The sequence below is a fragment of the Phyllopteryx taeniolatus genome, chromosome 6 (genome assembly GCF_024500385.1).
Source record: "Phyllopteryx taeniolatus isolate TA_2022b chromosome 6, UOR_Ptae_1.2, whole genome shotgun sequence".
Taxonomy (NCBI): domain Eukaryota; kingdom Metazoa; phylum Chordata; class Actinopteri; order Syngnathiformes; family Syngnathidae; genus Phyllopteryx; species Phyllopteryx taeniolatus.
The window spans coordinates 26,910,821-26,933,932 of NC_084507.1; the positions used below are offsets into that span (position 1 = coordinate 26,910,821).

General features: G+C 39.8%; 3 protein-coding genes across 9 annotated transcripts; all 3 read left to right on the plus strand.

Moving 5' to 3' along the window:
* Positions 1-66: 66 nt before the first annotated feature.
* rbm24b (RNA binding motif protein 24b) lies at positions 67-10,242 on the plus strand. The gene is made up of 5 exons (XM_061777987.1): positions 67-1,537; positions 1,735-1,905; positions 3,362-3,485; positions 4,185-4,239; positions 8,409-10,242. The coding sequence occupies exons 2-5, from the start codon at positions 1,738-1,740 to the stop codon at positions 8,773-8,775; spliced, it is 714 nt and encodes a 237-aa protein (XP_061633971.1). The 5' UTR covers positions 67-1,537; positions 1,735-1,737; the 3' UTR covers positions 8,776-10,242.
* A 748-nt stretch (positions 10,243-10,990) lies between these two features.
* Positions 10,991-15,028, plus strand: grinab (glutamate receptor, ionotropic, N-methyl D-aspartate-associated protein 1b (glutamate binding)). 2 transcript variants are annotated; one of them, XM_061777985.1, is made up of 6 exons: positions 10,992-11,322; positions 11,395-11,504; positions 12,851-13,051; positions 13,787-13,915; positions 13,998-14,141; positions 14,691-15,028. In XM_061777985.1, the coding sequence occupies exons 1-6, from the start codon at positions 11,094-11,096 to the stop codon at positions 14,841-14,843; spliced, it is 966 nt and encodes a 321-aa protein (XP_061633969.1). In that variant the 5' UTR covers positions 10,992-11,093; the 3' UTR covers positions 14,844-15,028. The 2 variants fall into 2 exon arrangements, with proteins under 2 accessions (XP_061633968.1, XP_061633969.1); XM_061777984.1 differs by having other exon boundaries at positions 10,991-11,504.
* A 137-nt stretch (positions 15,029-15,165) lies between these two features.
* On the plus strand, positions 15,166-22,820 carry smpd5 (sphingomyelin phosphodiesterase 5). Of its 6 annotated transcripts, XM_061777979.1 has the most exons (9): positions 16,747-16,918; positions 17,110-17,227; positions 18,265-19,399; positions 20,266-20,341; positions 21,559-21,699; positions 21,779-21,868; positions 21,949-22,012; positions 22,091-22,250; positions 22,433-22,820. In XM_061777979.1, the coding sequence occupies exons 3-9, from the start codon at positions 18,341-18,343 to the stop codon at positions 22,523-22,525; spliced, it is 1,683 nt and encodes a 560-aa protein (XP_061633963.1). In that variant the 5' UTR covers positions 16,747-16,918; positions 17,110-17,227; positions 18,265-18,340; the 3' UTR covers positions 22,526-22,820. The 6 variants fall into 6 exon arrangements, with proteins under 6 accessions (XP_061633964.1, XP_061633961.1, XP_061633966.1 ...); XM_061777980.1 differs by lacking the exons at positions 16,747-16,918; positions 17,110-17,227 and adding an exon at positions 15,166-16,740 and having other exon boundaries at positions 18,167-19,399; XM_061777977.1 differs by lacking the exons at positions 16,747-16,918; positions 17,110-17,227 and adding an exon at positions 15,166-16,740.
* The last annotated feature ends 292 nt before the right edge of the window (positions 22,821-23,112 follow it).

Genomic DNA, 23,112 nt, shown 5'->3' on the forward strand with positions numbered 1-23,112 from the left:
CTTTTAATTTTAGCAGAAGCATAAAAGTGAATGGATTTGTACAAAAGGACACACACACAGGTCATGTGTATAATTTATTATTATTATTTTTTTTTTTAAAACAATGCATCATTTCAGTTGTCATAAAGGGAAGCACAGATGTGGCGTGTAACTAACAATGTCGCTTTTAAATATGGGTGTCCCTGCAGTGTGCTATGACACTGACAGCAGTCGAGCACACCTGTGCTTTTCGCTGTGTGACCTTTCCAAATGTCCCCTTGCACTCATACAGACACACACACTACACATGTAAAACATGATACAGCCAGTATTTGTAGCCTATATAAATCTAAATTTGGCTACAAGATGAATTCCCCTACTGGAATTTTGCTTGCAGGTTCAAACTGACATTCAAAATAAAGCAGTCATGAATGATCCAAATAAATTGGGAGAATTTTTTTTTTTTTAATAATTGTAATTAAATCAAAACAATTTCAAATTAAATAAATGCAGTGAGGTAAGGACACGCATGTTTTTGTGTGTGACCTGTTTCATACATATGAGGCAATTCAATGTCCTTTATACAAACACGAAGTACCCCAATATTCTATATACATATAGCTTAGGTGTTTTATTAAAGTCATATTATAAACTTAATTGTCATATTATAAACTTAATTGTATAACTATTACTTTGATTTAAAAAGGAGTGGATATGAGTCAAATCTAAACATTAATAAAAATAAGTACAAAAAAGACAAAGGCTGAAGCTAACAAAAAAGTTGCTTCAGCTTGTTGTGCCTACACAATTTCCAAAACACAATTTCATCACAACGCGGTCAAACTAACACAACAAAAAGATTCAATAACTAAAATTTTTTTTTTAATTGGTACTTTTGCTTTAAACATGTTTTCAAGCAAAGAAAGTGAATTACACCTTTTCCAATTCATTTTCAGTCACTCCACAAATTAACACTTCTAACGTCTAAATGTCTGATTTATATTTGCTTTTTTTATTGTTTTAAAGTATTTATTTACTACATCGTACTGAGAGATGTTGCAAATATTTGCATCTAGATTTCAACTGCGTTCTTACCTCTTATACACTGTGCAGGTTTGCCTAATATTTTGCCCAGCATGGCTGTGTGTGTTCTCTGTAGCTGACTCTTAATAAACCTTAAAGGTCACCATTACGTCTTTACTAGCTGTAGATTAAAGTAGAGAACGTATGAATGTGCGCAAACGTCATCCTCCTCCGACATTGCCCGCAACTCCCGACCTCCACAAACACGTTCTGCCTCCTAACAAGAGGGGGAAACGCCTCTGACCACCTCCAGCCAACAGAGGGCGCTCATCGTACAAACACCGCCTCACTTCAACTCTTCAAAAAGCCACAATGTAATAAACAACATTTGCACATTTCACGTTTTATTTTGTTTTTGGGGCACAGTTTTCGTTCCTCGGGCTGTTGTGGGGCACTTCTATGGTGATGGTGGCTACTTGGGTGGAGTTACGTATCCGTGTCACACACTTTGACAAGTGGGCAACAAACTTAACAGGTGTCCTCCTCCTCCTCCTCCTCCTCGCTTGCGACCAACCGGGCGACTTGTTTTGTCCTAGCCACACTTGCACACTCTCCCTCCACTGAGACGTTTTTCTTGGCTCACAAGTTCCCTTTTTTTTAAAATAAAAAAAATATATATATTTTTTTAAATATATATTTTAAAACTTCTAAATCCTAAAACTAACTCCACAGAATATGCATTCGGCCCAGAAAGACACCACCTTCACCAAGATCTTCGTGGGAGGTCTCCCCTACCACACCACCGACTCAAGTCTCAGGAAGTACTTCGAGGTGTTCGGGGACATCGAGGAGGCTGTGGTCATCACAGACCGCCAGACGGGCAAGTCCAGAGGTTATGGATTTGTAAGTTTTTCACTCCCCTCACCACCCAAAAAAAAAAAAAAAAAAAGTTAGAGTTCGTCAACTTTCTTAGAACACGTGCTGCATGTTGTGTTGCTGCCAATATGTGACACGTGTCAAGTTAATGCGCATTGCAAAGGCGGTTGAAGTACTCGCGTTGTATACTTGAGTAAAAGTACTGTACAGATAGTTGTGTATAGGGACAAAAACATAAACTGGCAAAAGTAGATACACTGATTCAACTGCTTAAGTGAAAAGCACAGATGCTGGTAAAAAATTTTTTATATGTATATATATATATATTATTTATTGTAAATGACATCTCAGGAAAATATAAGCACCAGACCACTGCAAAATTATCAGTTTCTCTGATTTTGCTATTTACAGGTAAGTATATGTTTGAGTAAAATAAAAAAATAACATTTTATTCTGTCAACTACAGATAACCTAAATATAATATTCAAATCTAAGCATTTATTTGCAGGAAATGAAAAATAGTCTAATTACCCAAAACGTCCAAACGTTTCAGTCTTTCAATTTTTTTATATAGCCATATATACAGGACTCAGTTTTGATAACTTTGCACAATGAAAAAAAAAAAAAAAACATCCCTGAACAAAGTAGCGTCCCTCTGATTAACTTTTATAACGCTCTTACTAAAAAGAAAAAAAGGCTTTTCTGCCATTAAAACATGTTCCCCATAGCTTTACTAATATTTTGAACTGACTGACAAAAAAAGAAAAGCTAAATTAGCTAATGATGACAACAGAAAAAAAATACACCTTACCTGTATATGATGGTTCAAATTAGACTCAGAATTTTTGAATGCCAGACGCTGGATTTAAAAAAAATATATTTTTATTAATTTATTTTAGGCTGGCAAAGGACCACACATTCGCCACAAATCATTGTTGGAGCCGACAACATCAAACAGTTCTTTTGATTAAGACCATGGATGGGGATTATCTTGCTTCTCCGAATCTGTTGCGTTAATGTTGTTAATGTTAAGGTTCGCAATCCGCCACACAGCTCCCCGAGATCTCAATCAACTGCGGTTTCCTGTTTAAATGTTCATCTTTTTTATGTTGTGTGTGGATTGTGTCCTCATCTACTGAGGTTGAAAAAGGTAACACGCTTATTTTGACAAAGTAAGGAGTAGAAAATACAGATATCCTTTTTCAAATGGAGATAGTAGTGTAAAATTACACATTTTCTGAAAATTAAATACTCAAGTACAGTAACAGTATTTGTACTTTTTTTTTTTTTTACTTCCTACCACTGCATACGAGGCAAAACTTTTCAGAAAAACATTCTCCAACGTACTGCCATAAATAACAGTGATAAATACTGTTCAAAGACAAAAACAACCATTATAAGAACAAACATGCATCGAAAAAACTCAGTCGGATGTCGCCGTTGTTTGTTTATTTGTTCAAGTATCAATTCGGTCTTCCTGCAGGTGACCATGGCAGACCGGGCCTCCGCTGACCGAGCCTGCAAGGACCCCAACCCCATTATAGATGGCAGGAAGGCCAATGTGAACCTGGCCTACCTGGGAGCCAAGCCCAGGGTCATACAGCCAGGTATTTATTCATTTGGATCCCATTTAGTGGTCGCTAGATCTCCTGGGTGTCTCACACTTGACAATTTCAACATAAAGGTACAAAACAGCATACAAAGGAAAGGTCAACAAAGAATATACACTAACATAACATCCAGCTTGTAAACTCGAACTGTGGTCCTTCTGTGTATCAAGTTGAGCTGAATGCAGTTTGATGTTAACAGTTTGTAAGCAGCAATATTAAAATAAATAAACCAAATCGTCACTTAGAAACGTCCTTTTTTTTTTTTTTTTTAAAGGAAAGCACTATTGTGCAAATAGTTGTAGATATATATACACTACTGTTCAAAAAGTTTTGGATCACTAAAAAAATTTCCATGTTTTTCAATGAAGATAACTTAAATCAGAAATACTTTCTAGACATTGTTAATATGTTAAACAATAATAAAAAATAAGGACATTTGTAAGCGACCTCCAAACCATTGAACTGCAGCGTATAAATCCACAATGGTGTGTTTTCGTGGAAAAAATGAATTTGTCTGGGTTACCCCAAACATTTATGATCCCTCAAGGGGAAATTAAATTTACACTCTGCTGTAGAATTTTGTTACACACCACGCAGAGAATTCCCTAACAGCATTGCAGTTTGTTGTTCGTGTTCATATACTGACCTCAGCTATTAGATTTGTCTTTATTTTTTTAAACTTTTGGTCTTTTTCAGGCTTTGCATTTGGCATGCCTCAGATCCATCCAGCGTTCATCCAAAGGCCTTATGGGTATGTTGCACAATCTTTCCCCCGAAAGCAGGCCAGTCACTTTATCATGATGTTTTTATTGTGTCTATCACCTGTTTAAACCCTGCTGAATGAGGACATGTGAGTGATGATGATGAGTGCTCCTCTTGGTGTTGACTGTGACGGAATTGAACATGTGTCCCTCCTTTTCTCCCCCTCCTCCTTCCCTAGCCAACAGCCGGATTGACTTCATGTTGTCTGTGTCTCTCTCTGATCTGACAGGCTCGGTAACGGTTAAAATAGCAGATGATGGTTTGAGGAATAGCTGAGTCTACTATTGGGCAGAGCGCTAAAGTGTTACCTGTAAACATACGCAAACGAGCTGAAATGGTGACTAGATGCATGGGTGTCTTTTTTTTATTTGATGTTTTTTTTGTTGTTGGTTTTCATAGCACATAGATTGGTGTGTGCCTTGTTTTCAGTATGATGTGGTGTTCAGCTTAACTTGTGTGCTCATTTCTCCAACTATTTGGGGCTGGGGTGTTGATTTTTGTTCACGACTTGAGTGAGTTTTGCTAGGACGGTGTAACTCTGCAATGGGGTGTTGACTCTTTAATTATTTGTGCCGTAGCCTGCTGTTTATTCTGCCTCCCTTCAGTTCTTAGTTAACCTTAAGATGATTATGTTTTGTTGTGAATGGACCAAAAGGATTCTGCTAAGAGCTCACAATTGGATTCCCTGCAACAAAACAAACACTTGGCCTGCATGTGGGAGTTTTGTTTCCTTTCAATTAACCCATTGCCTTGAGTTCCAATTGTATACCTACAATACCGAGCAGAAAATCACTCCACCAACTGAAGACCTCTATAGGTCAACAGACAAATGTTCGGGGTTGCGGACACGAGATCCGAGCACGCCTCACAGGCAGCAGCTGTCTTCTACAATGATCTCTGTGGCCTCTCAAATTCGGATGGAAAATAGGAGCAGTGCTGTTAATAATGTATGGCGCAGGCATCGCCGTTCAGCTGTGGACAACAGGTGGAAGGCTTCCCATGCTGCAGATTACCCATGTGTCCCGGTGACTTACAAAGCACCTTTATTTAGCTCTCCACTGGAACAACTGCAAACTATGCATCGGAGCAAGGGGCAGGCTCCTTTTTAAAAGCTCTCCTTTTAAAACAAGGTCATGGTCAAGGGCCACATTTAATTTTTAAAACTGACAGATAGGCCAAGTCATTTGTAGATAAGGGGGGGGGGAGTTGAAATAGTAAGTAAAATCACAAAGTCACTCCCTTTACGATCTGATTATCACCCAAAATAATGATCTCATCGTAACAATAGTATGACAACACAGCGTTTGTGTGATGAATATCGATCAATATACACCAGTTATACAAAAATCATTTCAGTCAGTAGAGTAACCCGTGCAATTGCAATATTTTGCCCATGATATCGATTCGTATCACGATACCGGCTGTGTGATCGCTACAAGGCAAAACAACCAACTAGATTTTTGGGGATTTCAAATATTATTATTATTTTTAATTATTCTGAAAGGTGTCCCTCAAGGGGAAAGTCAACTCTCACTCAGATGTATACTTTATGTTGCACACTACACACAGAACCAGATCACACACATGCAGACATACAAGGAGAGATTCAGAGTGAAAGGTGCGCAAAGAGTGCTGCACCACTTGAGTTGGGGTGGTGGGGACGATGCGTTGCTCAAGGGCACCTCAACACTAGCTAGCAAGCACACTGGAAAATCTCCAATACTGAACAACAACAACATCCGTGTAGCTAAAACATGTGAAAACACATACAAAGGTTTTTATTCTTAATACAACAATTAAACTACAATCACAAATTAATACAATAGAAATATATGCTGCATTCTAGAAAACAGGGAAGTTCAACTTTCCGACCTTCGACAAGGAATAATCGGGATTTCTACGTACATAGTTGACTTTGTGACAATTGCAGTGCTCGTGAATGTAAAAAAAGAACAAAAATGAATGAAACTAAAATGCTTTCATTTGTGTTTATTGGATATATAACAGCCCATACAGCATTTAAATAAAAATGTACAAAGAAAGGGGGGGGGGGGGGGGGGGGGCAAGGTGTGCTTACCAAAACAAATGTAGCTTTTTGCCTTTCCATATAAAGTACCTCACTGCTCCAATTTTTACATTACAGCTTTTGTTTTGTTAGTTGGTTTACTTTTGACTGATGCTTTGTTCCAAGTAGGATATTCTCCCCTTCCCAGTTTCCGCGAATGAAGCACTATTAATGAATTGGTCATTTTGCGCCATCCCCATCAATCATAGAAATAAATCAGAGGCAACGTAATTCCTTTTGAATGACTGCTTATTTTTAAACTTATATTTATTTAAACTAAGAATAGCGAGAGAATTCTTTGCCAATCTGATATTTTGTACCAGCCGTGATGAAAAAGACGAGTCGCTCCAGTTGACGAGTGCCCTGCCATGTGTTACTGAAAGAGATCAGCACATCCTTTGGACTTGACAGGGTGGCAAAAATAGCCTCGCCTCCAGCCTCCCTTGTCAATCAAGTTGGCATGTGTACGTTTGTGTGTGTGGGGGCTCTTGTATGTCCACAAGAGGGACAGATATAACCCCTTCACACCTGCTCCTCAATATATTTTGTGAGTGACTAAAAGTTCAAAGTGCAGCCATATGTACTCTTTTGTCCGCCTCCTACTGCTATGAGTGGAGTACAGTGCAACCACGCAATTAGAACACCCCCAAAAGGTTTTGAAATCACTGAAGAAACCAAGGTTGTCAGGAAGATACGCCATTAAGTGGCACATACGTCATCTAATCTTGCGACACTTCTGCTCACTGAGGATCTTAAGCACAAGTGGGCAAACATTTGTGCCACATTTGATTTTTAAAATGGACAGATGGGCCAGGTCTTTTGTAGATGAGGCAAAAAAAAAAAAAACAACAAATGTGTATAATGTGTAATAGTTTATTTGAATGATAAAATAACTCATTTTTGTGTATAGGTATTTTAACACATTCATTGCCATTAACGGCTTTAGAAGTTAAATATCCATGTTAACTGGGAAGGCTGGCAGTGAATGAGTTAATTGGAATTCATTAATTATTTAATACAATGAATCCAAATATGGTAAATGTACATATACCCCTATGACATCATTCACGCAACACAGTTGATTTAGCTTTACGATTTATTTTTTACGATCTACTATGACTATTAATTTGGGTGACTTTGTTTGACATATACTGTAGAGTAATACCCCTTATGTCACCGTTCACTTATTGTGGGTCCCCTATATGGCGGATTTTTTTTTTGGTCGCGTTGAAATATGTTTACAGTGTTTGCATATTGAAATAAGTTTCAATGTGATTACATTGTGTGGGAGAGGTATTTTAAGGCTTAAACTAAAACTTTTTTTTTTTTGTTATTCCATTATCATTACCTATGTACAATACATTTAATGCTTGCCATTATTTTGTGTGTTCAAATAAGTTAATGTGTTTAAAAAGTATGTTTCTTTTTGTTTGTTTGTTTTGTTGAGTGTTCATAAGTAGTATTAAAATGTGAGATGAAGTGGGTGCCGGAAGGATGAACCACAACATAGCGGGGAACACTAGTTCGTATGAGGGAATGAGTTTGTGGTCGACCTTCAAGGTTCCACTGTATACTGCTCAATCTCTTTCCACCTCATTCAATAAAACTATTCCAATGAAAAATACTTAATAAACACAATTCCCCAGAAGCTAGCCTCGCCCCTACATTTTGTAGTTTCCATAGCAGTGAAGTGGACTTGTTTTGCAGTTCATTGTTTTTTTGGGGGGGGTTTGTGTTTAAGGACCTAACATGTGTGGGCATGCCTGTATGTGTGCTGTTGGCGTGACAGTGTGTGGGCACAACGTTGTCCACTTCCTTTCTTGACGTTGCGGTGTTGTGCGGTCGGCTCGCATTTTGTCACGACGGTTCTCAGTGGGGCGCGTCGCTGGGACGCCATTTAAGATTCAGGTGCTTTTATTGCGCTTGTGGTTTTTGCTGCTTTCTTAACTTCTTACCTAGGTAGGGTTTTTTTCCCCCCCAGTTGTTAATGAATGGATTTGCTGTGTTCTGAGGACTGGATTGACGTATTTGTGGCGCCTGCAGGTTTCCTCACTGCAGTTCACTTTTGACACCAGTGTGTTTGTGTCCTACAGGATCCCGGCTCACTATGTCTACCCTCAGGCCTTCGTCCAGCCCAGTATGGTGATCCCTCACGTACAACCCTCGAGCGCCACGGCAACAGCTGCCGCGGCCGCCACATCGCCGTACCTGGATTACACCGGAGCTGCCTACGCTCAGTACTCCGCCGCAGCTGCCACCGCTGCCGCAGCAGCTGCCGCCGCCTATGAGCAATATCCGTACGCGGCCTCCCCGGCCCCCACGGGCTACATGACCGCAGCCGGCTACGGCTACACGGTCCAACAGCCGCTCGCCGCCGCTGCCACCCCGGGGGCCGCGGCCGCCGCTGCCGCCTTCAGCCAGTATCAGCCTCAGCAGCTGCAGACGGATCGCATGCAGTGAAAAGAAAATGGCGTAGTTGAGACGCGGTTGAGAGGTCACCACCTCATGCGAGTGGGGTTACGTTACTGTACAATGAGGGTTGTCCGCACAAGCTTTTAACTTGAAAAGTGAAGAAAATCACAGGATGTGCAAACAAACACTGTATTTTATTCAAATTAGATCAGTATTTTGTTCATTATTTAATATTTATACATCAGCAAAAAGATTGAATGTTAACCTAAAGCAGACAAACTGAACCTCATGACTAATGTTTGTATATATTTATTGTAAGTGTTCCCAAGCGCAATCTTGTCTTATGATCAGGTGTCTTCCCCGCTACTTTATAAACCAAAATACGTGCATGAATATGAGTGAGTCACTCATGGTGCATTTTTCAGTATTTGTATCAGCCGAATCTATGCAGACATCTCCCTCTCGTTTCCCTTTAAATATGTACACTACAAAAAAAAAAAAAAAAGGGATATTGGGCTCTTGGGAGAAATTTCAGCTTGAACCTGAAATGTTCTAACTTTAACAGGTGATCTTAATTTGACCATCTCTAAATTGGAATGCACATGAATTGACCAATATATGCCTTGGTTCAAAGAGAGTTGGTATTTTTTTCATCATGCTGTTAAAATTTGACAGTACCGAAGACAACACCTAACGATTGATCAACAGTACTTTGCCATTGCAATGCTTCAAACAGGACGTTCTCAGCTTAGCGTGTCATTAGCAGGTTGCAACAGAGTCAGAGAGACTGGAAGAGTCACTAAGTCATAAAAGTGGACGTTGCAAGTTTTAATCGATCAGACACCCGTTGTGAATTTTGCCGTTTAGCAAGTTGTGCAAAATCCACTGAAGCACTGAACAGTTGGAAATGTGCGTTCAAAAGTTTAGAGAAGGACAAATTAAGTTCACATGTAAAGGTGCATTTTAGGTTCATCCTGAAATTTCACCCCAAAGCTTACTTGGTGAGTACTGTACAATAGCTGAGGCTGATGTTGGAAAAAAAGCACTCACCTTCCTCATTGAAATGCAAATCAACCAAGCTCAGAAAAAAAATTCTAATAATGTGAATCTTTCATTTTGTTTCCTAATGTGCCTTTTAAATTATGCTATTTATGTATTTATTATGGAAGCTTACAATAATAAACATATTTTTTTTAAGTTAGGTTTTTTTTTTTAGTGTGGTCCACTACAAAGTTCATCACGAGCGCCGTGAATGTTTAAAACACGGTTTAACAAAGCGCTACACTTTTTCTATAAAGAACAAAAATATGATTGGAACAGTAGCAATATTGTAGATTTGTAATGTTTGTCTCGTAGACTTAAATGTTGCCTCACACACATATATATATATGTGTGCGTGTTATCTGAATGTGAAGTGCAAAGATATTTTGCCTTGCATTTTACAATATATTATTCAAAAAAGTAAGTACCATAGAAAATGTGTATGTGAAATAAAAGGAAATCTACCAATGTTAATTATTTTGTGTATTTATTTTTGCTAGCAGGCTTTTCATTCACGCCAATGTTTTGTATGAAGAAAAATAAATCTGCACTAGAGAGTCCAATGAGGGCGTTTGAGTTGTTTTACTGCACTAGGAGTCTTTTTATTTTCTTGTAATTAATTTGAAATTTTTTCAACCACACTTGTTTACAAATAGGACACTTATGACAAGTTTTACATTTGCTCTTTGCTCTTCACTTGAAGTTTGGTCCATGTGTTTGTTTACATAACACTTAATGTCTGGTTCATTCGGTACGCTGAGGAAGTAAGCGATGCCACTTGGCAACACAACAACTGTCTCTCAACTTTGGCTTTGAATGCAAATATTATTTTAATGCTGAGGAACCGAAATCATTGTTAGACAGCTTACAACACGAATGACTTTAGCGAACGTAATAATGACTTTTTGTCACATCAGATTCCACATCGATTTACTCCTTTTTATTTAAAGTTTTTTACTTTCGACTGTAAAAAAAAAAAAAAAGTAACGAGCCTATTTTGAACAAAGTAAGGGATCAGTAGAAAGTACAAACATTTGTTTTCAAATGTAGGGAGAAACGTTGTCAGCAAATTAAAGTAATTCAAGTAAAATAAAATTCAATTCATTAAAGTACAGAAATATCTACTTATCGTAATTTCCACAGGAACCAAGTACAGTATTTATTGTGTCCTATCGAAGTCAAATGAAAATTAAACTGAATAGGTGACGAGCCCCGGAAATGTAGTGCATCACGTGACCATGACGTCAGTGTGCGTCGTCTGGGCCGTGTGTTTGTCTCGAGGCGACGCGTAATCGTTCAACACAAACAATCGGTTCCAGTCCAAAATGGCCACGGATAGAACTGCATACACGCTACTAGACGGGGGGACCCCGCCGCAGACGTCGTTCCTGGCCACGTCAGGCCCGAACATGTTCGCGGACTCTCCCGTGGGTCTCCCTCTGCCTCCGCCGGCTTCTGCTTTTGGGCCTGGCGTACCTGGAGCCTTCGCTACGAGCAAGCCAGCATCCTCGCCTTATTTTCCGCCCGACTACGCCTTTCACGACAACGTATCCGGTAAGCAGCAGCAGCAGCGTGCTTTTACGTCGACTTTCCAAACACGCGAATGTATTTGTTGTTCCCTGCCAGCTGATGCTTACCACTGTGAGGACTCCGAGGACCCGCCGCCCTTTGACGATAACCAGGACTTCGGTTATGGATTGGATGACAAAACCATAAGAAGAGCTTTCATTCGAAAGGTAGGGGGGAGGCTACAGGTTGACCATGTGGGGGAAAAAAAATATTATAATCAACCAAGAAATTATAAAAATTATTAATGAATGGACACACTACGGGTAGCACCGTGGTCTAATGCAGGGCAAATATTTTACTTTATTAAAATCTCAGGACACACCACCAAACAAACATGTCAGTGGCACCTTGATTTACGAGTCACCTGACTATATTTGTTTTTCTTCTGAAGATATGAGCTGTCGTTTTTTTTTTTTTTGCTTTGACTTGAGAGCAAAAATTTGCGATACAGCTCACTTCGCAACAATCAGTTCGGAATAATGAACATAGTGAAATATTGTTTAAAAAGAAGAAAGATGCTTCAAGCTGTTTATTCCCACTCCCAGTTGAACTTTAATGTCAAATTAAAAATAAAACAAAGAAAATAAAATGTTGGGTATTTAAAACCCCCACATTACTTTGAATGTCCATTAGCTTAGTGCTAGCACACAAGGTGAAATGCCTCAGACGTGCTAAATAATAGCTATCTGGCAGTGGTATAGCACAAACAGTGCAACAACACATGTAGACAACAGACAATATAACAACAATCACGGGCATATATTCTTTAGCCTCTGCAAAAAATAAATGTTAATAGTACTGTAGCTTACTGAGTCACTTGGTTGTGAAACTCTTCGTTTGTGTCTGTATGACTGTATTATGCTGCCCCCCGGTGGCAAAGAAGCACACCCTAGAACAGGTGTGTCAAACTCATTTTTGTCGCGGGCCACATTGTAGTCACGGTTTCCCTCAGAGGGCCGTTCATTGACTGTGAAACCATATAACTGTTTAGTCACCTCATAATACTATTACATACACACAACAAATTGATGGATACCTAGTTTTGAAATCAGAAGTCAAGGGTAATAGTTTGTTCAACTTAGTTACTGTGAACAGTAACAGTAACTTGCAATAGCGCAACAATACTATTTATTATATATGAGAATTTGTGAGCTACAGTACATGACTTGTTAATCACCACATGTATTGATATCAGTGATGCTCACATACATTTATCATTTACATTGTTTTCCAAGTATGTGCCAAACATTCATCTCTGTTAAAAAAGGCAATTGTATATATATTAAAAAAAAAACATTGTATCATTGTGCAATCAAACATGCATATTTAAAAACAAAAGAAACTTATGTCACTGACACCAAAACTATACATTTCTTCCAATCTGATGTAATTATTGTACTTACTCAATCGTTACAACTTAAACGTTTTAAAAAGTGTTGTTGTTACCCTTAATTGATGTGACTTGAGATGCGTGTAGAGAAATCAAACTCCACTTGTTGCTTGCACCCTGCAGGTCTTCTTGGTGCTAACTGCTCAGCTGACGGTGACGTTTTCCTTCGTGATGGTTTTCACCTTTGTGGGCGCAATCAAAGTGTTCGCCCAGGAGAACGTCTGGCCCTACATCGTGTCTTACGTCACGTTCTTTGTGTGCACGTGCGCCATCAGCTGCTGTGGAAACCTGCGTAGGAAACATCCGTGGAACCTGGTTGCATTAGTAAGCCATCTTTTATTTTCCTGTTTTGTTCTAAATGGTGAGCAATGTTTGGAGGAGTGCTGTTTTTATCTGATCAGGATTCCTGAATGAGCCTTATGTAAGGGTTGAGCTTGGAAGCACTACTCTATGTACTTGATGGAATATAGAAATGTTTTCTGCATCTTTTCTATTGCAGTCCATATTGATATAATATATCTTAATGTATAGGAAGCTTTTCATCAACAATATTAAACTAGAATAGCATTCAGAAGAGCGCAGACCTCCACCAAGTTAAAGCAGAGATTAAAAAAGACATGGAGAAAATACAGTATTTGTTTTTGTCCCATGACATGATGGTGAGAGGCGGTTCCTAAAATCCATTGGAATTCACGAGAATGGGAATTAACTCAAAATTTGAGGTAATTCCTACCAACTTTATTCTAATAATGAGTCTAATTTTTTTTATATCACAAAAACCTGACATTTGAACAGGGGTGTCGAGACTTTTCATAGCCACTGTAACTACCAATCCCCACTAAATCCTGTAAATTCCCATTTATTCCAATATATTCCAGTTAGTTCATCTGTAAAAAAAAACTCCAACTTTAAAGCTACTTTTCGGTTCCATGGTGGGTCCCATGAATTGTGCTACATAAATGTAAGTTATTAAGATATCAGGATTCTAGAAGATATCAGCATTCTGGATGGGCTGTTGGTTCTGTGTGCTAACTAACGAGTATTTGATCCTGTTTTCAGTCCATCCTGACTCTCAGTATGTCGTATATGGTGGGAATGATTGCCAGCTACCACGACACTGACATAGTAGTCATAGCGTTGGGCATCACAGCTGTGGTCTGCTTCACAGTGGTCATCTTCTCACTCCAGGTTGCCATCTTCCACTTACATTCACCACTACCAGTTTGAGTAGCGGTGTAACTTTAGTGTCACGCTTGTCATCCTTCCACAGACCAAGTATGACTTCACTTCGTGTCACGGCGTGATGTTCGTCTGCTTGGTTGTCCTCATCCTTTTCGGCCTCCTGTGCATCATCATACGTAACAGGATCCTGGATATTTTTTATGCTGGACTGGGAGCGTTGCTCTTCACCTGTGTAAGTCCTCACACCCGATTCGCGGATTATGTGAGAAGTTTATGACAGTGTTAGTTTTCTTGATATTAAATCAATTAGCAATATCCTTAAAGTGTCAAGCGTATACTACAAATCATCAATCATCAATATCATTGACTACAGCCTCTCCAAAATATCCACTCCCTTCTTTGTGGCCATCCGCATCTTCCGAGACAATTTCACCATGTTTCTGTGGTTGAATAAAAGGAAATACAGTACTATAAATATATTTTTTGTATCAAAACCTGATACAGGGTTGCAGTTTTTCTATTGCAGGACGTCGGTAGATGTGCGCTGCTCAAACGCTTGGTGTGCGGCAAAGAGACACCAGCTGGAATTCTTTCACGATGGTCCACTTAGGTCACCTTCGGACGCATCACATACTATTATACTTGTACATTATTCTATATTCTAGTTGTTTGCACTACAACTTTAGTATCTTTGGGTATTCAAATCTAAAATTTATTTGACGGGAGGATTTCTGCATCCCTTTGTAGGCGCATTTAAAGAGACTTGTTCTGTTTGTTACAGTTCTTGGCAGTGGACACCCAGCTGCTGCTTGGCAACAAAGAACTGTCCCTGCATCCTGAAGAATACGTCTTTGCTGCACTTAACCTGTACACGGACATCATCAACATCTTTATATACATTCTTGCAATTTTTGGAAGAGCCAGGGGCAGCTGAGCTTGAGAAAGTGGAAGAAAATCACGTCTGTGTGTTGTTTTTGCTGATTGCGTACATGGAAGGGAGGTCTTGTCATCTTTGATTTGTTTAGTTCCTTTCACTGATCAAAGTACTCTCGTGCGTTTTCTTGTAGCTTGCTTGTTCCTAATATTTTGCCTCATTAAACCTTTACTAATTACATCACATTTATTTAAAAAATGTCTCCTCTTGAAACGTGTCATACGTTTGACCGCTCATATTTGCATGTGTTTTTCTAATGCGTACTCTTAAAACCGGACATTTTATTTTGAAACCTCTAAGATATCGAAATTATAACTGCACTCTAAAAGTGACGGTTTATCAAAATCAAAGTTCAAACTCTTGTTACCGCTGTTCAAGTAAACCAAGGCTAAGGTGATGTGTAAGCAACGTGTATTTTAATCACAAGTTTGAAATGGACCTCGCATTCTAATATTTTTTCATTGTGTGAAATATTTCAAAACCCACTAATCCAGGGTTCCTGAAGAACTTTACATTGTGGTGCGATCTGGATTTCCGCTTGTACTTTGACCACAACTCATTTCTTATCACACATGGTCCACGCTTCTATTGATAAGCGTGAAACAAAAACATAATGCGTCTCACAGCCTTTATTTGTGCTTAAACACGGCAAATGTCAAGCTACATTAATTCGGCACTTTTAGAAAATGAGCACTTAGTGAAGGGGTGGGAAAGGTATGGCTCTTGGGCACGGCCCGCTCGGTCTTTTAATCCACTTCACAAGTTATTTACAATATCAAGAGTGCTGTAATGTTTGTTACATTAATTTAGCAGTTTTTTTTCTCCCCCTAAAATTAGGTAATGCAGTGGTTCTTGAAGTGTGCTATGGGTAAAATTATTGATTCGCGGGCTCTCGTTGTATGCAAAAGAATCACTGAATTAAATACGTTTGTACAATAAAATTTACATTTAAAACATGAAATACAATTGAACATAGAAGCTTGTAACTATGCATACAGAATGTTTACACTTTTAATGCAGTACAGTGCCTTTTTTACTTTTTATCGGGCACATTTTTTTAAGTACAATTCACTTGAATTTAACTTTTACCGCTTGAGTACTTTTAATTTAATCTTTAGCAGCTGTGTTTATAAACAAAGTATTTTTTCTTGTATGTGCAATACCTTTTAATTATCATTTCAGTGCAAGTTTTTTTTCTTTTCCTATATTTAAGTGCAAGTGTATTTTAAATTTTCAATTTGCATAATGTCAAAGTGGCTTACAAAAATAAATACACGTGTACTGTTTTTTAGGAATAAAACTGCTGCCTTGTTTTTGATGAACACTTGGGCCAACTACAACACTAGATTTTGATGTTGGTCACTGGTGGTATTTGGCACGCCAAGTATATAATTTTTGGGGGGAGGTGGTAAAAAGTTCGAGTTCAGGTATTTATTAATTTATATACATTTGTAAAATTGTTAATTGATTTATTGTGAATAATAGTACAGAAAATGGATGCATAGGTAATTTTACTTGTGCATTTAACATTAAAAAATAATTACAATTTAATTGATTGTAAATCCTTTTTAAAAACGAGAATGAGTATTATTTTATCAAAATGAACTATTTTACCCATACAAATGATTTTTATTTTTTTTATTTTTTAAGTTTGCCAGTGCCTGGTTAGTGTGTTTTATTGAGGTGGTATTATACTAACTGTATAATGCTCTAACTAAAGCACACTAAAAATAAGGAATTAGATCACAATTTATTTGATAAATTGTTGCTTTGTTTCCGTGTCGACCGTTCCCGGCTCAGGTATGTTCGTCACGTGGCCACAGGTAAAGTCACGTGACACACTGGTGACGTCATTAAGGCTCGGCTTGCCCGAGGATAATAAAGAACTGACAAGATGGTAAGAGTTCATTTGATTGGACCATTACATTCATTCATATCATGAAAACGTAATTTTTTTAAAATGTATTTATATTGAATACGCGACTACCTGACTTGAACAATTACAATATGTACTTATGCGGTTTTACTCCAACATGAGCGGTCGCGACGGTCCGCCCCAGTTTGCTTGCCAAAAGGTAAGAATGTCTTGAGTTAGCCGTCTGGGGCTAGCCAACGCTGCTTTACTTTACTCCGCGTATTAAAGACGTGCGTGGACAATAAAACTGCGTGGACGGGGTTGGGAAGGTTGACCATACACTCGCGTGGACCGCAGCGCCCGCGGCATTTAATTGTGTCGTTCTTGTGGTTGTGTTTACAATCTTTTTAGCCTAGCATACCTACGCACGAGTCCACACCTGAAGAAGGAAGTCATGGGGAGTCTGGAGCACAAGCGAGTACAGCAGGGACGTTGGTGTCGCGAGACATAAAGGAGATTGCAAATACAAGTAATAATTCCGTAAAAATGATCAATGAAAGGGAGTTAGATGCGATGACTGACAATGTGCAACGTCCTGGTTGTTTGAATGTTCCGCCCTGAATCCAGCTGACACATTCAAAAATGGCTAAATTTATGACCGTTGCATTATGTTAAAGTAAAACGTCATCTTTTGTGTGTGACGCGTGGCATATCCTGCAGTATGTTGAAAATAAAACTTTGTCGATACATGCATATGGACGCTAGATTTTATAGCGCCCATTTAAAAAAATAAATAAATAAATAAATACGAAAATATTAAAAATACCTTTTTATCAAAATAGGTGATATTACTGAATAGAGGTGTGTGTGACCGTGAACAGTTCTTAAAAAAGCTGTTTATTGCAACTCCCACTTGAAGCTTACTGGAAAACAAAACAAAGTGAGTTACACATTGTAATGTGTATTTAAAACAACCACCTAACTTTGCTTTGAAATCCACTAGCTTAATGCTAGCCCATAATGGGAAATGCCATAGATGGGCTAACAAATATAATCTTTGTTTTTGTGTTTGTACTTCAAGAAATTGACATGAACACAAAGGCTGGATAAACACAATAACAATACTCGCAGGCATATATTGTTTGTCCTCCTGCGAAGAACTAATATTACTGCCCATTACTGGAGCTGAGACCGTCTCCATGTACAGGACTCGGTCTGTATTATACTCCCCCCACGTGGCCAAGGCACGCACACCAGAAGGAGCAACGCAATGTCTATTGAATTGAATCAAAACAATTTGAAAAAGTTTAATTTCTTTTTATTCAACTGTCATTAATGGATGTTTTATAAAGTACAATATACTGTTATTTGTCTTATTACAAACACATTTTTGGAGGGGGTGTTGATTTTAGATTCAAGTGTTTTGAACCACTGTGCTTGAATCTGTTGTTTTTATCTTATATTGCAGTGCAGCGCACAGCATCGAGGCAACATGTACAGGCCTGAGGTCATCGTCATTCTTGTAAAATGGTGTTGTAACGTGTGGCGGCTTTCTCCTGTCTTCAGTGTCCAGTGGGGCGAGATGAAATGAGGCTACACCTGATTTCGGTCTGCTGGGGTTTTTAGCGAAGGGCCCTGAAGTATGGCCCTGGAGACATCCCCATTCCCCAACCGGTGTGCCGCAGTCGCCCACGCGGCGGGATGGGCATTGATTCTGCCGTGTTTCTGGTTTCTCGACCGTCTCATCGCCGTGTGCAAGTTGACCACCCTCGAACGGAGGCAAGAGGATACATGCTACCTCTACCCCCTCAAGGCCTTCTTCGGCTCCATCGCCTTCTTTGTTCTGTTTGTCGTGACCGCGCCCGTAGCCTTGCTGGGCTTCCTGCTGTGGGCGCCGCTGCAGGCGTGCCGCAGACCCTTCTGCTACCACCGAGAGACTGTGTCACTCCAGAGTGAGACGCACAGAGGCTTGGAGCTGGAAGGAAAGGGGTCGTTCGTCTTCGCATCGGCCAACTTGTGTCTTTTGCCAGACAGTCTGGCTCGCTTCAACAACCTTGGACACACCCAACGAAGGGCTTCCGCTATTGGCGAGTATATCGCTCAGGGTGTGGGCCGGCCCAACATCCGCATCTTTATCGACTCCCCCAGCAGCTGCGGTACTCTCAGCCCCTCCAACAGTATACTCCCCGCAGCTAGCGCCTCTACTTACGGCGCTACAGACAGACAGGGTTCACTCCCAAATTCCAACAGTGATATGGTTTACGGACTCTCTGAGGATACAAAAGAACCCTCTGCTTCCATCCAGCACAACTCTAACCAGAACTCCAACCAGCAGGGGCGAACGGGCAACCGCAGCGCCCCCCGCGCTTTGCTCTCTCAGGGTCTCGGCCAACTAGGCGACGTGCCATGGGAAGTGTCCACCATGTTTCCTGCCAATGTGGACATTCTCTGCTTAGAGGAGGTGTTCGATAAGAGGGCTGCACAGAAACTCACCTGTGCTTTAAGTCCTCTGTTTGCACACATACTCTACGACATTGGGGGGTATGCCTGCCAACCTCCGTGCAGCTGTTCCTCATTTAAGTTCTTCAACAGCGGCCTCTTCCTGGCCAGCCGATTCCCCATCGTGGCGGCGCAGTACCACTGCTTTCCCAACAGCAGAGGTGAAGACGCGCTGGCTGCCAAGGGCCTCCTCTCTGCTAAGGTACTTGTTTTCTATTGTTTGGTTCACAAGTCACATGCTTTTAATAACTAAGGCCCGCCCCGCACAGAGCGACCCAATTTGACAAAACTGGATAATCGTGAACAAATTGCAGTCTGTGACTCAAACTCGCACACCTGGCCATTGACCCTCGCACACATACCAACTTGTTGTAATAGAAAAACTGCGACCCCTTGTTTTTTTTATCGGGAAACAACATTTTGAGGCTCCACATATACTGTAGTATATTATTTTTTTAATTGAACCACAAACAACATGGCATGATCGTCAAGGAAGCAGCAGATGGGCCGCATCCACTGTCGCTACATTAAAATGTTACAAAGAGCGCAAAGGCAGCCAGGACTAAGGCATCTATACTGCTTTTGTCTTCATGCTTCTGCATTACAATACATTATGTTTCTGGATTAACTGTTCTCACATTTTTCCTCTGCATCCCTGGCATCCTTTTGTGGTCATGTACAAAAAAAACAGACTTCATCCTGAAATAAACAGGTGTCAAACTCGAGGCCCCCGGGTCGGATTTTATCTGGCCAGTGAAAGGTTGCCATAGTATTTCCTAATTTCTGTTGACAACTAGATCATAACCAAATGCATCGGCAATTATGTAATATGATGGGGAGATTATTAGGGTTCCCAGATAGAATAAAATGGGACAAAAAAATTAACAGTGCACTCTTTCCACATGCCTAGTCTGTAAACATACACACAGTTTCTGGCTAGCCATATGTTAAAAATAAATAAATAAATAAAAAGACAAAAGGTCTGGTTCAATTTGACAATTCTGTCACTTAATGGGCATAAGTTAGTTTTCCTCTGAAATATATAAAACCACTTGTTTATATGCTCAGGTGCTCATGGGGAAAAATCAAAAGGAGAGGAAACTGTCTGGCTATTTCAACTGTATACACCTTCATGCACCAGAAGGTAAGTGACATTTTCAAGCTAGCTTGAGGAAAGCAAAATCAACATACAGTGGTGTAAAAAAGTGTTTGCGCCCTTCTTGATTTTGTGTTTTTGTGCATAGTTGTGACAATGAAATGTTTCACATCATCAAATAAATTTAAATATTGGTCAAAGACAACACAAGTAAACACAAAATTCAGTTTTTATTATTAAGGGAGGGAAAAAAATCCAAACCTACATGACCCTGTGTGGAAAAAGTGATTACCCCCTAAACCTAATAACTTAGTTGGGCCAGCAGAAACAATTGCAAGCAAGTGTTTGCAATGAGTCTCTTAGAGCGCTGTGGAGGAATTTTGTCCCACACGTCTTTGCAGAATTGTTGTAATTCAGCCACACTGGAGGGTTTTCCAACATGTGCCTTTTTAAGGTCATGCCACAGCGTCTCAATAAGATTCAGGTCAGGACTTTGACTAAGCCACTCCAAAGTTGGCCAGACGTTCTCCTTCAGAATTTTTGGGAAGACAGCAGAATTCATGGTTCCATTTATCACAGCAAATCTTCCACGTCCTGAAGTAGCAAAACTGCCCCAGACCGTCACTCTACCACCACCATATTTTACTGTTGGTATGATTTTCTCTTTCTGAAATGCAGTGTTACTTTAACACCACATGAAATGGGAAACATACCTTCCACAAAGTTCAACTTTTGTCTCCTCAAGTTTCCCAAACATCTTGGGGATCATCAAGATGTCTTTTGGCATAATTGAGACTGAATGTTCTTTTTGCTGAGCAGTGGGTTTTTTTTTTTTTTTATCTAGGAACTCTGCCGTTCAGGCCATTTTTGCCCAGTCTCTTTCTTATAGTGGCGTCACAAACACTGACTTTAACTGATTTATGAGAGATCTGCAGTTGTTTGGATGATGTTGTGGGGTCTTTTGTGACCTCTTGGATGGGTCGTCGCTGCGCTTTTGGGGTAATTTTGGTCGGCTGGCCACTCCTGGGATGGTTCACCACTGTTCTATGTTTTTGCCATTTGTGGATAATGGATCTCACTGTAGTTCGCTGGAGTCCCAAAGCTTAAGAAATGGCATTTTGTGTTTACTTGTGGTGTCTTTAACATTTAAATTGGTTCGATGGGAAACATTTAAGTGTGACAAACATGCAAAAAAAAAAAAAGAAATCAGAAAGGGGGCGAACACTTTTTCACACCACTGTAATCGACGTGCCATTTTAAATAAGGTGAAGGAGAGATCCGCTGTGAGCAGCTGAACATGGTCAGGAAGTGGATTGGGGATTTCCAAGCAGCCAACCGACAGCCTGATGAGGATGTGGTTTTTGATGTGCTCTGTGGAGACTTTAACTTTGACAACTGCTCGCCAGGTGTGTGTTTATCTCCCGCAATTGCCATTTGCCCTCAAATCATCCACTTTAGTATCGACCTGTTCTCCTGTCTGTCAAGATGACACGCTGGAACAGAATCACGGTCTCTTTGAGGAATACAAAGACCCTTGCAGAGCAGGGCCGGGGAAAGAGAAGCCCTGGGTCATTGGTGCGTACACTTGACGTGGACCTACACGTTATGTTCCATTTGAATGTTTAACGGTATAAATGGTCATTTCTGCATGACAGGAACTCTGCTGGAGCAGCCAACGTTGTATGACGATGATGTAAACACTCCAGAAAATCTACAAAGGTATACATCCGTTGAATACTAACGTTACTAAAATGATGCAAACAAAACAATTTTTCATGTATGTGTGTCTCTCTGCAGAACGTTGGAGAATGACATGCTGAGAAAGCATTACATCTGCCCTCCCGTTCCCGCCACAGGCTCACCGTTGGTTTACCCTGAAACTGACCAGCCGTGGATTGGACGACGGATTGATTATATCCTATATCGGGAAAAGTCAATTTCCAAGCACTGCCAAACCGTATGTGCCTGCATTTAACATTTCTCGTTCTCTTTGTTAGACCAATTCCACCAATCTGTGGATGTGGAAAAATACTTTGTAAACACTATCGATGTGCCATTTGTATGACGTGTTGACAGATCCTATGGTCAATCATTGTGTCTTGCTTAAAATGAACACTAAAATTTGTCCTTTTCTTGTAGGAAGTGGAGGAGGTATCTTTTATAACCCAGCTGGCCGGCCTGACAGACCACATTCCTGTGGGATTGAGACTGAATGTCAGAATGGACTCTTGACTTTTTTGTAAAGTCTCAACTAATATGAACATACTTCCATTTTCAAAGAAAGGGACCACAATGTACTAAAAGTACACTACTGTAGAGCCATAATAATCTAATGTTTACATGCTGTATTTTGATTTGAGATTTAATGCTGATGAACTGAAAATCTCTAAAATATCTCAGGTGGTGTTTGTATGGGTTTCTCTGGATACCTATTCAGTGTTGCACATCTTGGCTTCTGGATTTTTGTATACATAGTTTATTTCATTACAAAAAATCCCTATTGAAATAAATATTTACAGTTGAACAATGTCTATTACTTTTGCAATAATAATTCATTTAATATATAGACTCCTTTCAGGGCACTCAAGGTCACCGTACAAACAGTAAAAGAAAATAATCACTACAAAAAAATAGCAGAACATGAAAACAATTAAAATGGCAAATGATTTGGGGAACGTTAAGGTGAATAGGCAGTCTGGAATAAGTGAGTTTTGAGTCTATATTGGAAGATGACTAATGAGTTTGGACATCAGGTGATTGTGAGTTCCAAAGACTGAGGGTAAAACGGCCGAATTGCTGTCACAGCCTAATGAGCCGGC